The sequence below is a fragment of the Scyliorhinus canicula genome, chromosome 18, assembly GCF_902713615.1.
Source record: "Scyliorhinus canicula chromosome 18, sScyCan1.1, whole genome shotgun sequence".
Taxonomy (NCBI): Eukaryota; Metazoa; Chordata; class Chondrichthyes; order Carcharhiniformes; family Scyliorhinidae; genus Scyliorhinus; species Scyliorhinus canicula.
Window position 1 is genome coordinate 6,116,783 of NC_052163.1, and position 15,878 is coordinate 6,132,660.

The 15,878-nt window shown below is 43.3% G+C and overlaps 1 protein-coding gene across 8 annotated transcripts in view; it reads right to left on the reverse strand.

The window, feature by feature from the left end:
- The window catches only part of rhot1a (ras homolog family member T1a), a 99,190-nt gene that overhangs the window by 68,028 nt on the left and 15,284 nt on the right, over positions 1-15,878 (reverse strand). For all 8 annotated transcript variants that reach the window (XR_005457898.1, XM_038776352.1, XM_038776356.1 and 5 more), the window contains exons 2-3: positions 4,743-4,801; positions 2,295-2,376 (exon numbers count right to left, since the gene is read on the reverse strand). Coding sequence is in view for 7 of the 8 variants with exons in the window: in XM_038776352.1 (XP_038632280.1) it covers positions 2,295-2,376; positions 4,743-4,801 (141 nt within the window). In the remaining variant the exon portion in view is untranslated. The remainder of the gene's footprint in view (positions 1-2,294; positions 2,377-4,742; positions 4,802-15,878) is intronic.

The following is a 15,878-nucleotide window of genomic DNA, read 5'->3' on the forward strand; positions in this document are numbered from 1 at the left end:
TTAAGTCTGTTGTAAAAATATTATTTCTTTTTAAATTTAGAGTACCCAATTCATTTTTTCCAATTAAGGGGCAATTTAGTGTGGCCAATTCACCTACCCTGCACATCTTTGGGTTGTGGGGGTGAAACCCACGCAAACACGGGGAGAATGTGCAAACTCTACACGGACAGTGACCCAGAGCCGGGATCGAACCTGGGACCTCAGTGCCGTGGGGCTGCAGTGCTAACCCACTGTGCTGCCCCTTTGTAAAAATGTTATAATTTTATTTAATCAAATAGACTCAAGTGTATCACCTTCCCCAGACGCACGTTATAATCAGCTCAACACACACTTACACATGTCCTCCCTCTCCATTCAGCCCACCTGCTATTCATGCCCTCCCTCCACAGCCTCCCCATTGACTCATCTCCGCCCATTCCACCCAGACTGACTCACTCATCCCTTCCTCTTTCGCAACCCTCCTCCACCCAAATGGAACTTCTCCCACTTCCTCAGACTCAGCTCCTCATTCATTGCTGCCGCCATGACAGTAGGTGGTTGGCGGTTTTTTCTCAGCCAGTACCACTGCCAGGGATTTGATGCAACACTTGCTCATTTGACAGGGTTCTCAGTTCATTCACTAATACCAGACCCAGACCACAAGGCCCGCTTTGTAACTTGACAGTGAAGACCTCGTTAGCAGCCTCGCTCTTTTGACGAGTGCGACCATCTTCTAGCCTGCTCCTGTTACATGGTTCAGGTTCATCACCATTAAACTCATTGGGAGGTTCAGCCTCAGTCGAAGAGTAATTGGTGACGGCAGTCGAACCGACCAGAATAACTAGTCCAGCTCCTCCAACATGCATTCCCTCTCTCCTGCCCTTGCTACCCTCTAAACAGATTCTGACTCTTGAAGAGTGGATAGATCGGAAAAAGGGGAACCTGTGATTGGAAAAGTTAGAGCAATGACTAACCTCAACACTGAATGCATAGCATTGTCATGTCTCATTGGTTTCCCCAATGGATTGGATTCAACAGGTATAAAGCAACTTCAAGGGAAGAGAACATGACAGCTTCAAAAGAAATCCCCCAGCAGTACACATACACTTGCTGATCTTGTTCATTTTTTCAACACAAAACAAAATACTTTACCAGATAATCTATCAGCATGAAGGAAAGAGGAACAGACAGCATCAGGCAGAGCCACTGGAAAACCAGCTTGGCAAATAATTAAAATTCACTATTTAGCGGAAATCTCTCATCCCTGCAAAGGTAAGCCATTATTACAGGGATGGAAATAGGTGGTCTTCATGTTGGCGTGAATAGGTGGTCAGAAGTTTAATGTTGGGCAAACATATCAAAGTTGTTAATAGTTTGGTTTTGTCTCAGACAGTTGTCAGGGACAGGGATGAAACTGGGAGCTGAGGAATAGAGTTTAGAGCGGGCCAAAAAACAAGACTTTGGTTCCTCCTAATATTTAATTAGGGGAAATTTCTTCTCATCCGTATTGGGTGTCGTTTCAGCAGTCAGTATATATGTGAACACTAATGTTGTTCTTTCGAACAATAGCTCAAAATACTCTCTCCCTGACATTACCAACATTTAGATGCAGAAGGAACCCATAAGATGCAATGAGGTCTGAAAGAAAATCCACAGGCTACGTTTATACCAATTAAAAGATTCACTTGAGCATTGCTGATAAAGAGACATTTTGTCAAAGCTTTTCGTTTTGCAGTCATCAGGATAATTGACAAGAATACAAGGGAAAATAACAAATATGTTGTATTAGAAGTATATAATACATATAGGATCCTGTTCTTTGCAGACAAACAGAGCATCTACACACATTGCACCTTTTTCATCTAAACAAAATAGCTGACAGCCATTCGCTGGTTCATTCATCTGGGCAATGCCGTGACCAATCAGAATCAAGCTGCCTGCTTTAAATTTCAAACAATGCTTGGCAGTTAACTGTCAGTCACCATCAACTAGTGCATTCGCCACGGCAATGCCTCTACCAGCAGTCTCTTCTCCTAAGGTAAAAAGTTATTGTTTTCCCTTACGTTGTATTCTTGAGAGTTGTCCTGATGAGTGCAAGATGAAACGCTTTGACAAAATGTTGCTTTTTAAAAAAAATACTCAAGTTCTGGACTACCAGACAACAAAATTCACTCGCGTTAGCGAGATCCTACTGTTCATATTGTAGACATGGTCACCTACAGATCAGAGCAGCTTTTTCCTCAAAGGAATTTAGCTTCAGATAACACTTCATTCGTTTGGATTAAAACCAACTCTGAAGATGCACTATTCTTTACCTGAATAGTCTACTATGTGCGTGGGGACCTTCTCTGGAGTGACATCTGCGGGGATAGTGATTTCTTCTGCACGCAGAGGAACCTTTAACATAACAAAGCACAATTGCATAATGAGATGCAGACGGAGGTAATGATTAATTCACATACTCCACACATCGAAATTTATTCCTTCTGCTTCACGGAGCCGAGAACCCGGTTCGATCCCGGCACCTGGTCACTGTCCGTGTGGAGTATGCACATTCTCCCCATGTCAGTGTGAATCTCACCTCCACAACCCAAAGATGTGTAGGGTAGGTGAACTGGTCATATTAAATTGCCCCTTAATTTGAAAAAAAAAGAATTGGGTACTCTAAATTGATAAGAGAAAAAAATTCCTCTGCCACTTGACCAGTCAGGCCGGTAACATTTTAGGTCTATGATCTTTCATTGGAGCCACTGACCAGTAGTTTTCAGCAGACATTTAAGCACTGCACAGATAAAACAACAATGTAAATTAGTTTCTTTTTTAAAATTTAGAGTACCCAATTTTTTTTTTCCAATTAAGGGGCAATTTATCATGCCCAATCTACCTACCAGGCACATATTTAAGCTGTGGGAGCGAGACCCACGTGGATACGGGGAGAATGTGCAAACTCCACATGGTCAGTGACCCAGGGCAAGGATCGAACCTAATGTAACTTAGTTAATAAATGCTTGCCACATTAGAACAATAAATATATTTCCAAAATACTTCATTTGCAGGAATGCATGTTCCTAAGATTGTAAAAATTGTAGGTAAAACAGTAAAACTAACATTTGCAATTCTAGGATGTTGTATTTTCACACAGATTTTATGCAGAAAATTGTCATAAATACAGATTAATTTTGGAGGCGAGTAGGTTGAAAGAAAAAAATTAGGCAGACCCAACGCTGGAAAACATTGAAATTCCCATCCACTGAGAGGTATTATATTTTCAAGTTATTTTTGTGTCAGTTCAGAGTTAAGCTGATACACTTCTCGTCTAAGTCAAAGGCCATGGGTTAAAGTCCCAAAGGCATAAATTTAAGTTCATGAGTTTAGACTGAGACTTCATTGCAGCACTGAGGGAATGCTGCAGTGTCTGAGGAGTTGTCTTTCAGATGAGATGCTCAACCAATGTCCCTTCTGCTCACTCAGTAGTAACACTATCCATTTCAATCTTCACTCTGGTTTCTTCCAATGCATTAATTCTAACTACCACTGTTTTCATTTTTTTGGTGTTCATTATCATTCATACACTAAACTTCTTGATTTTGCTTGATCTACGATATTTTGCAGGGTCTCTCTGATTCTGCAAGTAATGGTGTTGTCAGCATACCACAAGTTGTCTCTAATATTTATATCATAGAATTTACAGTGCAGAAGGAGGCCATTTGGCCCATCGAGTATGCACCGGCTCTTGGAAAGAGCACCCTACCCAAGCCCACACCTCCACCCTATCCCCGTAACCTAGTAACCCCACCCAATCGTTTGGACACTATGGGCAATTTAGCATGGCCAATCCACCTAACCCGCACATCTTTGGACTGTGGGAGGAAACCGGAGCACCCGGAGGAAACCCACTCAGACACGGGGAGAACTTGCAGACTCCGCACAGACAGTGACCCAAGCTGGGAATTGAACCTAGGACCCTGGAGCTGTGAAGCAACTGCTAACCACTGTTCACCAACCCACCTGTCACAGATGCATTTATCCATGACCGTATTGGTAAGAATGATCACCAGCCGTTATGGAGACAAAGTCCTGAATTCCCCTGGAAGACTTCTGGAAGTACATCTAACTCTAAATACATGTTCTGTATAGATTGAATAATTTTGGCGTCAGTACACAGCTTCATCATACTCTGCTCTTTACTTGAAACAGATAAGACTGTCCCTCTTCTGGCCTGCTGCTTGCCATTTTGTTCCAATGTACACTCTGAATAAATATCACATCTTTATTGTCAATATCACATTTCAGCAACATGATAATTCACTAAAATATCTGCCACAATATTCCAGCTTGGTGCGTTCTAAACATAAATACGCCAGTGGATTGGGGGTGCGAGGACATTGAGCTGCTCCCATCTTGTGTTTAAGGTGTCACAGAAATAAAGTGGTAGAGACCTGGAAGCAGGTCAATTAGAAGTGATGCAGAAGAGGGAAACATAGAAATAAGTGAAACCATGGAGATTTTGAAAGAAGAGTCAGAGAATTAACTAGTCCAACTTAAAGAGAAACACAATGAGCAAGAGTTGTTCAGTTGCAAACCTACTACCCGCCCCTCCCCATCCCGGGTTTATGGTGAGATAGTTAGGTGTTCGGATGGTGAAATCTAAAGTAAATTCTACAGAATACCAAAATTGCGAGCACCTTTTCTCCTTTGAAATCAATCTTGGCAAAAGAAAACTAAGACAAACAACACATATCTGATAAAAAGAAATGACCTACCTCGTCAGGAAACTCTTCACTGACTAGAGACATAATCAAAGATGTCTTCCCAACCTTAGCTGTAGAAAAGAAAACAAACAGCTTTATTACAGATTCATGACCATCTTTTAACACATAAGGGTGTTCCCCAGCAGCTCTTTAATTTGTTATTACCCAACATGCTGGATAAGAACCATACAATTTCAATATACATTAGATAAGAAATCATAGTCAACATTCAAAAGTGTGAAGAATTTTTTAGTAGACAATATTATAATTGCGGATTTGAAGTAAGTTATTTTGTAAATATATTCCCCACCCCCCCCCCCCCCCCCCCCCCCCCCCCCCCAAATGAGGTGTTGTCAAAATGAAGAACCACTGGCACGTCTGGAATGACAGTGTCCAAAATTAGGCACAAGGAGTTAGGCATGAGCTTAGTGAAGAAGTCTTAACCAACATGCAAATAACATAATAGATATTTGTGTCTCAAGCACCAGGGAACTATCCACATTTGTTTCAGGCAATCCAGTTCAGAAAACACAGGCAGTTGTTTTTTAAAAAAATTTAGTGTACCCAATTCATTTTTCTCCAATTAAGGGGCAATTTAGCATGTTCAATCCACCTACCTTGCACATCTTTGGGTTGTGGGGGCGAAACCCACGCAAACACGGGGAGAATGTGCAAACTCCACACAGACAGTGACCCAGAGCCGGGATCGAACCTGGGACCTCGGCGCCGTGAGGCAGCAGGGCTAACCCACTGCGCCACCGTGCTGCCCTATCACAGGCAGTTTTAAGGGATTTATATTTGCATTGCTAAACATTAGAAATAAAGTATAGTTTTAAGTAGATTTAATTTGTTTGTGTGCCTGGAAGGGCAGAACCTATAGTTAGATTCATACTGGACAAAGTTTATAAGATATTGGAGCAGAATTAGGTCATTTGGCCCATCGTGTCTGCTCCACCATTAGATCATGGCTGATCTCATCCTGGTCTTAATTCCATCGTCCTGCCAGTTCTCAATCACCCTTAAACCCGTCACCAATTAAAAATCTGTGACTCCTCCTTAAATTTACTCACTGTCCCAGCATTCACCACATTCTGGGGTAGTGAATTCCACAGATTCAGAACCCTTTGGAAGAAGTAGTTTCTCCTCAACTCAATTTTCAATTTCTTACCTCTCGTTCTAGAATGCACCACAAGAGGAAGCATCCACTCTCCATGTCTACTTTATCCATACCTTTTTTCATCTTGAATACCTCAATTTGAGGTGTACAGAGAGGGTTATGGCATGAAGAGGAAATAGAGGCTGGTTGAAGTAGCAGTGTTGCTTAGCAAGTGGGGGCCTTTTAAGGTAGGAGGGTTTTTTTGTTCTTAGTTTGGCTGAATTTGTTTGTGGTTGAAGATAGTACACCAAAGAGTTAACATCTCTCAACTCTGCCAGGAGACGACAGACTGGACAGGACAAGGGACAGACATCCCAAAGACCCAGATATCAGGGATTGGGACAGAAAGAATGTCTCACAAAGACTGAAGTCCAGAGAACAGAAAACAAGGTATTGGTCAGGAGGATTTAAGGGGAGAAGTAAACAAAGTGTTCTGAGTTAAAGAGGCAGTTGCAGTTACCGGAATTAAAGTGGGAAAGCAGCCTTCAGAGATAAATCAAAGGTTTGATGCATTTTAATAGAGTCTGGGAATCTAAAGTTAAAACAATTAGAACAAAAAAATCCTAAAGGGAGAGTTTAATATCCTGGATGCTAGGTTCATTGCTAAAAGTGGACCAGAATAGAAAAGCCAATAAAAAGATTTTCAAAAAAAAGTGGAAAGGCAGGACAGCACAGTGGCGTAGCGGTTAGCACTGCTGCCTCACGGAGCTGAGAACTCGGGTGCGATCCCGGCCCCTATTAAGTTTGCACATTCTCCCCAAGTCTGCATGGGTCTCACCCCCACAACCCATAAATGTGCCAGGTAGATTGGTCACGCTCAATTGCCCCTAAAAAAAAAGTGGAGCAAAGAAGTCATTTGGAAAACCTGGACTAGATTTTGAAATGCAAACCGTTGATGGAAAGCAGTGCTGTGAAAGAGTACTTTAAAGTTAGTTTTTCTGGGAACGGAGTTTTGAAACTCTCATGTCACCATCATCTCCGGGGGGGGGGGGGGGGGGGGGGGGGGGGGGAAAGAGAGATTTGGAGGAGAAATCCACAGATACTAACTTAGGTTTAGAGTGGAGTATGTGTTTTGACACAGCCAGTGTGTGTTTAAAGGGACTGTGTTACTGAGACCATTCTAAGATATGCTTTGTCATCCATGTTAGCCGTAAAATCTGTATACATTTGTGAAGCTGGGAGTAGTACTGCGCGGGAGTAGTAAAGGAGTATAGTATCATAATCCAATCTTTCTTGTTTAATAAATGTTTTTTTTTCTAGTTAAAACGCTAATTAGCGGTCCAGTTACTCTGTTCCTTCGTATTTTCTAAATAAATAAAAGGTATGATTTTTGAGTTAGAGTTGGATCTTCCCGTCCAGTTATCAATTGGGATAGTAACAGTTGTCATTAAAATCAAATATATTCAAAATCTCTCAATTTTTCCATTGGACTCTAGAGGGGACAAGGGTATGAGGAGACAGCCGGAGTGTGGCATTGAGATAGAGGATTAGCCATGATCATATTGCATGGTGGAACAAGATCGATGGGCCAAATGGGCTACTCCTGCTTTCTATGTTTCTATAATGAATTCTGTTCTGGTGGCGCAGTGGTTAGCACTGCTGCCTCATGGCGCCGAGGTCCCAGGTTCGATCCAGGCTCTGTGTCTCTGTCCATCTGAAGTTTGCACATTCTCCCCACACTAGCTTCACCATGAAACTATATTTGGTCTTTACCCCCATATGCAATGTCATAGGTGAAAAATACTGATGGTTTAGACACATTGTCATTCGGTCATCAGGTTACTGAGAATAGAACTAGCGGTATCTGAACCTAAATGTAGCTGCATGACTAACCCCAGTTTCTCTCCCCTTCGCATGAACATTTTAGATTTGATTTCAATATTATCCAGTGATTGGCCAGGAAGTAGCAACTTGACACGTGGGCAATTATACGCACAAACACACACATGTACGCGAGAGTCAATTTGAGCTGTTGTAGCTGCTTGTGGTTCAAGATCCAAAATACCAAGCATGAACTTATTTTGTATTAGTAAAGTGTGAAGTCTGAGTGGGTCATCATGCACTTGATGCAGAACCTTTTGTGTTGTAACAATAACCACTGGTGAATTTATCCAATCACCCATGATTCAGTCGGTTTACCCATGTGAAACTTGACAATCACTTTCAAGAGCTAAGCAGACTTCATAGAAGTCCAAAGATAAACAAAAAGCTATAGTGCAGTCAAGCTAGGTACAAATAGATTATTGTTTTAGCCCTGTCCTTACGATAGGATTATTTATACTTTCTACCTCCAATACTTGACTTTCTGACAAGTGCACAAACATCTCATGTTTCAGCTCCCTCTTTCCAATCTACTTCCACACTGTATCCAGCTTGCTACCTGATTTGCCAAACAAACCAACATCACCTGCAACTTGACAACAATGTGACCTGGCTATTCATAAGTGCACAGAATCATTGAACCTTTTAGCCTGAAAGGGGCATACATTTATATTCTACCTGGTGTTCTTCCAAAATATATCTTCTGATTTTACTTCAACAGCACCACAAGAGATTGATTAGAATGTAGAAAATATACTGGATGCAAGTTTTAAAATATATCAATATTGAAATAAATCCACAGACCTCATTAAATTGTCACTTTCAATTATAAAATAAAATGTTTTCCCCTAGTTCTGACAAGGGACTAAAATCAAGGCATTCACATAGTTTTCTATCTCAGATGCTGGGAGGCCACTTTTATGTATTAAACAATTTTGTCTTTATTTTAAGCATTCAATTTTTTTCATTCCTTAAATATTTTCTGGTCATAATGGCCAATCTGAACCATTCTAAAATCTAAAGAATGGCACTTAATTGTAATTTAGAATAGTCAACCTGCAATCAGACAGAGCAAACAGGTTTGATTAATTATCGATTTTTGAGGCAGTACCGAGCAACTTGTATAACAGGGAACCATTGGATGTGCTGTACTAAAATCTTCAGAAAAAATTTGGCAAGATGCCACATCAAAGGTTACTTTCTTGAATATTCATTTTGCGGGATGTGGGTGTCGCTGGCTAGGCCAGCATTTATTGCTCATCCGTAACTGCCCTTTAGAAGGTGTTGGTGAGCTGCCTTCTTGAATCACTCCAGTCCCTGTGGTGTAGGTACACCTAAAATGCTGTTCGGGAGGGAGTTCCAAGATTTTGACCCAGCGACAGTGAGGAAACAACACTCTATTTCCAAGTCAAGATGGTGTGTGACCTGTAAGGGTGTTCCCAGGTGGTGGTGTTCCCACGTGTCTGCTGCCCTTTGTTGTTCCAGGTAGTAGCAGTTGAGAGTTTTGAAGGTGCTGCCCAAGGAGCCTTGATAAGTTCCTGCAGTGAATCTTGGAGATGGTATACACAGCTGCCACTTTTCATCAGTGGTGTAGGGATTGAATGTTGGTAAAAGACATAGCAATCAAGCGGGCTGCTTTGTCCTGCACTCTAACAACACTCCAGGCAAGTGGAGAGTACTCCATTGCACTCCTGACTTGTGCCTTGTAAACTGTAGACAGGACAGGCTCTGTGGAGTCAGGGGTGACTTTCTAGTCACAGGATTCCTAGCCTCTGCCCTAGTCACAATATCTAAATGGCTAGTCCAGTTCAGTTTCTAGTCAATAGTAACCTGTAGGATGTTGATGGTGAGGGATTCAGCAGTGGTAATGCCTTGAATGGGAAGGCGCGATAGTTAGATTCTCTCTTGTGTCATGTGAGAGTACCTTTAAGAAATGGATGTTTACGTAATGTACCTTTAAGAAATGGGTGTTTAAGAAATGTACCTTTAAGAAATGAGTATTTATCAGTGATGTCAGAGTGTGGGTGGAGCTGGGCTGTCAGCTTTTTACTTTCGTTTTAGGCTGTTTGCTGCAGGGTGTGTTTTAGTTTTGTTTTCAGTGTTGGAGCTGAAGCCAGACAGAGCAGGTGTACTGTTGATCTCTCTGCCATCAAAATACTATCTCTTTGCCCAACCTTCTGGGGTACTATTGGGCAGCCAATGTGTCAATGGTGCGTAAATGGTGATGGAGGGGGGAGGGGCGGCGTGGAAAAGAATGGAGATGGCATCATGTAGAGGTACGAGCCTGGGTGCCATGGTAACGGCACCGTTGCCGCTCTCCCCTAAGAGGTTTACCACGAGCCCGGTGGTGGCAGCGACCCTAAGAATCTGGGAACAATGGAGACGGCATCGGGGGGAAACAGGGGGCTCGATGGAGGCTCCACTGGGTGGCAACCATCGGTTCATCCCGGGGAACACGGATGGGGGATTCAGGGGGTGGCAAAGGGCGGGCATCAGCAAATTGAGGGACCTGTTTATTGGCGGGAGGTTTGCGGGCCTGGGGGAACTGGAAGATAAATTTGGCCTTCCCCAGGGGAACATGTTCAGATACCTGCAGGTAAAGGCGTTTGCTAGGCGACAGGTAGAGCGATTCCCTTTGCTGCCCTCGCAGGGGACGATGGACAGAGTGCTTTCGGGGGTGTGGGTAGGAGAGGGGAAGGTGTCTGACATCTATAAGGTCATGCAGGAGGTGGAGGAGTCGTCAGTGGAGGAGCTGAAGGCTAAATGGGAGGAGGAACTCGGGGAGCAGATAGAGGACGGGACTTGGGCGGATGCCTTGGAGAGAGTCAACTCTTCCTCCTCATGTGCGAGGCTTAGTCTCATCCAATTTAAGGTGCTGCACCGGGCCCACATGTCCGGGACTAGGATGAGTAGGTTCTTCGGGGGTGCGGACAGGTGCACCAGATGTTCAGGGAGTCCTGCGAACCACGCCCATATGTTCTGGGCATGCCCAGCACTGGAAGAATTCTGGAAGGGGGTGGCGGGGACGGTGTCGAGGGTGGTTGGATCCAGGGTCAAACCAGGGTGGGGACTCGCGATTTTTGGAGTTGCGGGAGAGCCGGGAGTGCAGGAGGCGAAAGAGGCCGGTGTCCTGGCCTTTGCGTCCCTAGTAGCCCGTCGAAGGATTCTGTTACAATGGAAGGATGCAAGGCCCCCAAGCGTGGAGACCTGGATCAGTGACATGGCGGGATTTATAAAATTGGAAAAGGTCAAATTTGCCCTGAGAGGATCAATACAAGGGTTCTATAAACGATGGCAGCCTTTTCTGGACTTCCTGGCTCAGAGATAGGTAACTGGGTCAATAGCAGCAGCAACCCGGGGGGGGGGGGTTGCATTATTGTAGTATTTATTCTGTAACTTTATAGTGTGTTAATTTGCGTTGTTGTTAAAATGCTGGGTTGTTCATGGGGATGGGGCGAATGTATATGATTGTTAATATTATTGTCATTTTCGGTATTTTACTAAGGTGCGTCAATGTTGTATAAAATCAAAATTTCTTAATAAAAATTATTTAAAAAAAAAAAATACTATCTCTTGATCATTTGGTGAATTCAGAATCATAAATGTTTTCAGTAGTGAATGTAAACCTAATGTGCTTCTGTTAAAAGGTGTTTCTTTTGTCGTCTGGATGTTATTTGGGAAGTTATTAAGGATTACTTAGTGTTGTATTCTTTGGGGGTTGTATTTGAATTGATGGTTGCTAAGATGTTCACTGTATGTTTTAAAAAGGTTAACGCGAGTTCATAGAATAAACATTGTTTTTATTTTAAAAATACTTTTCCATTTCTGCTGTACCACACCTATAGAATAGGCCGTGTGCTCCCCATACCACAATTTATTAAAAGTTGTGGGTCAGGTGAATTCCACAATGCACTTTGGGGTTCTCTAAACCCTGGTCCATAACACTTGTTAAAGATGGTCATTGCCTGGTACATTTGTGGTGCGAGTGTAACTTGCCACTTGTCAGCCCAAGCTGGATGTTGTCCAGGTCTTGCTGCATATGGACATGGGCTGCTTCAGTATCCAAGGAGTCATGAATGGTGCTGAACATTGTTCAATGATGATTCTATGATCATACTGAATGGTCGAGCAGGCTTGAGGGGCTGAATGGCTACTCCTGCCCCTAATTGTATGAATGCAAGAATGCATTCCCTCAAAATGATTGCAGTAAAACAAGGCTTTCAATTTTCACTCAGCATTATCCCAACTCCAAATGGGAGATATATAAATTACTGCTCTGTCTAAAGCAGGATATGGCTTAATTCTTCATTCTGCAAGACACTATCCATTACACAATCTATCTTCAATTTCCTTGGTGATTCCTCAGGTGGCCCAGAAACCTACTCCTTTTCCCTTGCATCTGCCGAATCTAATTAATTTGACTCTGGCAGCTCGCAAAATTATGGATTAAATTCTGAATTAATTTTTACCACGACAGTGAACTAATAGATAGATAGAGAAATACAGCACAGAACAGGCCCTTCGGCCCACGATGTTGTGCCGAACTTTTGTCCTAAGTTAATCATAGAATTTTGGACACTAAGGGCAATTTTCTATGGCCAATCCGCCCAACCTGCACATCTTTGGACTGTGGGAGGAAACCGGAGTACCCGGAGGAAACCCACGCACACACGGGGAGGATGTGCAGACTCCACACAGACAGTGACCCAAGTCAAAATCAAACTTGGGACCCTGGAGCTGTGAAGCAATTGTGCTATCCACAATGCTACCGTGCTGCCCTTAAGAAGAAGTTAATCTACACTCAATTATTCTACTCTAATCCATGTACCTATCCAACAGCCGCTTGAAGGTCCCTAATGTTTCCGACTCAACTACTTCCACAGGCAGTGCATTCCATGCCCCCACTACTCTCTGGGTAAAGAACCTACCTCTGACATCCCCTCTATATCTTCCACCATTTATCTTAAATTTATGTCCCCTTGTAATGGTGTGTTCCACCCGGGCAAAAAGTCTCTGACTGTCTACTCTATCTATTCCCCTGATCATCTTATAAACCTCTATCAAGTCGCCCCTCATCCTTCTCCGTTCTAATGAGAAAAGGCCTAGCACCCTCAACCTTTACTCGTATGACCTACACTCCATTCCAGGCAACATCCTGGTAAATCTCCTTTGCACATTTTCCAAAGCTTCCACAATCTTCCTAAAATGAGGCGACCAGAACGGCACACAGTACTCCAAATGTGGCCTGACCAAGGTTTTGTACAGCTGCATCATCACCTCACGGCTCTTCAATTCAATCCCTCTGCTAATGAACGCTAGCACACCATAGGCCTTCTTCACAGCTCTATCCACTTGAGTGGCAACTTTCAAAGATCTATGAACATAGACCCCAAGATCTCTCTGCTCCTCCACATTGCCAAGAACCCTACCGTTAACCCTGTATTCCGCATTCATATTTGTCCTTCCAAAATGGACAACCTCCCACTTGTCACGGTTAAACTCCATCTGCCACTTCTCAGCCCAGCTCTGCATCCTATCTATGTCTCTTTGAAGCCGACAACAGCCCTCCTCACTATCCACAACTCCACCAATCTTCGTATCATCTGCAAATTTACTGACCCACCCTTCAACTCCCTCATCCAAGTCGTTAATGAAAATCACAAACAGCAGAGGACCCAGAACTGATCCCTGCGGTACGCCACTGATAACTGGGCTCCAGGCTGAATATTTGCCATCCACCACCACTCTCTGTCTTCCATCGGTTAGCCAGTTTGTTATCCAACTGGCCAAATTTCCCACTATCCCATGCCTCCTTACTTTCTGCACAAGCCTACAATGGGGAACCTTATCAAATGCCTTACTAAAATCCATGTGCACTACATCCACTGCTTTACCTTCATCCACATGCTTGGTCACCTCCTCAAAGAAGTCAATAAGACTTGTAAGGCAAGACCTACCCCTCACAAATCCGTGCTGACTATCCCTAATCAAGCAGTGTCTTTCCAGATGCTCAGAAATCCTATCCCTCAGTACCCTTTTCCATTACTTTGCCTGCCACCGAAGTAAGACTAACTGGCCTGTAATTCCCAGGGTTATCCCTATTCCCTTTTTTGAACAGGGGCACGACATTTGCCACTATCCAATCCCCTGGTACCACCCCTGTTGACAGCGAGGACGAAAAGATCATTGCCAACGGCTCTGCAATTTCATTTCTTGCTTCCCATAGAATCCTTGGATATATCCCGTCAGGCCCGGGGGACTTGTCTATCCTCAAGTTTTTCAAAATGCCCAACACATCTTCCTTCCCAATAAGTATCTCCTCGAGCTTATCAGTCTGTTTCACACGTTCCTCTCCAACAATATGGCCCCTCTCGTTCGTAAATACTGAAGAAAAATACTTGTTCAAGACCTCGCCTATCTCTTCAGACTCAATACACAATCTCCCGCTACTGTCCTTGATCGGACTTACCCTCGCTCTAGTCATTCTCATATTTCACACATATGTGTAAAAGGCCTTGGGGTTTTCCTTGAACCTACCCGCCAAAGATTTTTCATGCCGTCTCTTAGCTCTCCTAATCCCTTTCTTCAGTTCCCTCCTGGCTATCTTGTATCCCTCCAGCGCCCTGTCTGAACCTTGTTTCTTCAGCCTTACATAAGTCTCCTTCTTCCTCTTAACAAGACATTCAACCTCTCTTGTCAACCATGGTTCCCTCACTCGACCATCTCTTCCCTGCCTGACAGCGACATACGTATCAAAGACACGCAGTACCTGTTCCTTGAACAAGTTCCACATTTCACTTGTGTCCTTCCCTGACAGCCTATAGTGCACTTCAATTCTTGTCTGACAGCATTGTATTTACCCTTCCCCCAATTGTAAACCGTGCCCTGTTGCACGCACCTATCCCTCTCCATAACTAAAGTGTAAGTCACAGAATTGTGGTCACTACCTCCAAAATGCTCCCCCACTAACAAATCTATCACCTGCCCTGGTTCATTACCAAGTACTAAATCCAATATGGCCTCCCCTCTAGTCGGACAATCTACATACTGTGTTAGAAAAGCTTCCTGGACACACTGCACAAACACTACCCCATCCAAACTATTTGATCTAAAGAGTTTCCACTCAATGTTTGGGAAGTTGAAGTCACCCATGACTACTACCCTGTGACTTCTGCACCTTTCAAAAATCTGTTTCCCAATCTGTTCCTCCACATCTCTGCTGCTATTGGGGGGCCTATAGAAAACTCCCACAAATCTCTCTTGTAGCATGAATTGCCAACTTGAAAATTACGAACTTCTGTTAGTGAATTGATGCTAATTTCACAGAATCTTAATTTTCAGCTCAGGCCATTCGGCCCAGCAAGTCTGCACTGGCCTTTGGAAAAAACACCTTACTTAAGCCCACACCTCCACCCTATCCCCGTAACCCCACCTAACCTTTTTGGACACTATAAGGGCGCAATTTAGCATGGCCAATCCACCTAACCTGTGCATCTTTGGACTGTGGGAGGAAACCCACTCAGACGCGGGGAGAACGTGCAGACTGCGCACAGACAGTGACCTAAACCAGGAATTGAACCTGGGACCCTGGAGCTGTGGAGCAACAGTGCTAACCATTGTGCTACTGTGCCGTCCAGTAGTCAAAGAACTGCAAAGAAAAGAATTACAAGGCCATTCCTAATTTGTGGGCAAAATAATTCTCTCTTTCTGGAGACCAGATTGATACTGAACTTTTTGACATTCAAACCAGTATGAGAATCTCCCAGGTGAGCCCAGTAGTCTTTGAATTATATTGCGGATCCAGAACCACTTTGGCACCATAAGTGGTAGCTTAATGCAGGCTTTATAAGACTTTAAATAGTTTCCACACAACCCATATCTATATTGTCTGTCAGTATACAACACAGCCTATATTTAAGCCATTCCAGGATTTGTGAAACCTCAGTCACTCAGTAGAACAGAAATACTGTACTTCCATAAAAATCTAGCTTCTTTACATTCCCTTGATTCACAGGCTGGTATGCTAAATATTCAATGAATCTCCTACACAAATTTCTAAAATATATCACTAAGGGGCTGCCACAAGCCTGCCACTGCTGTTGATGGTATGCAAATATCAATTATTTGGTATCAATGTTTAACAAGTTCTAACAAAAATCCACAGGGTCAGC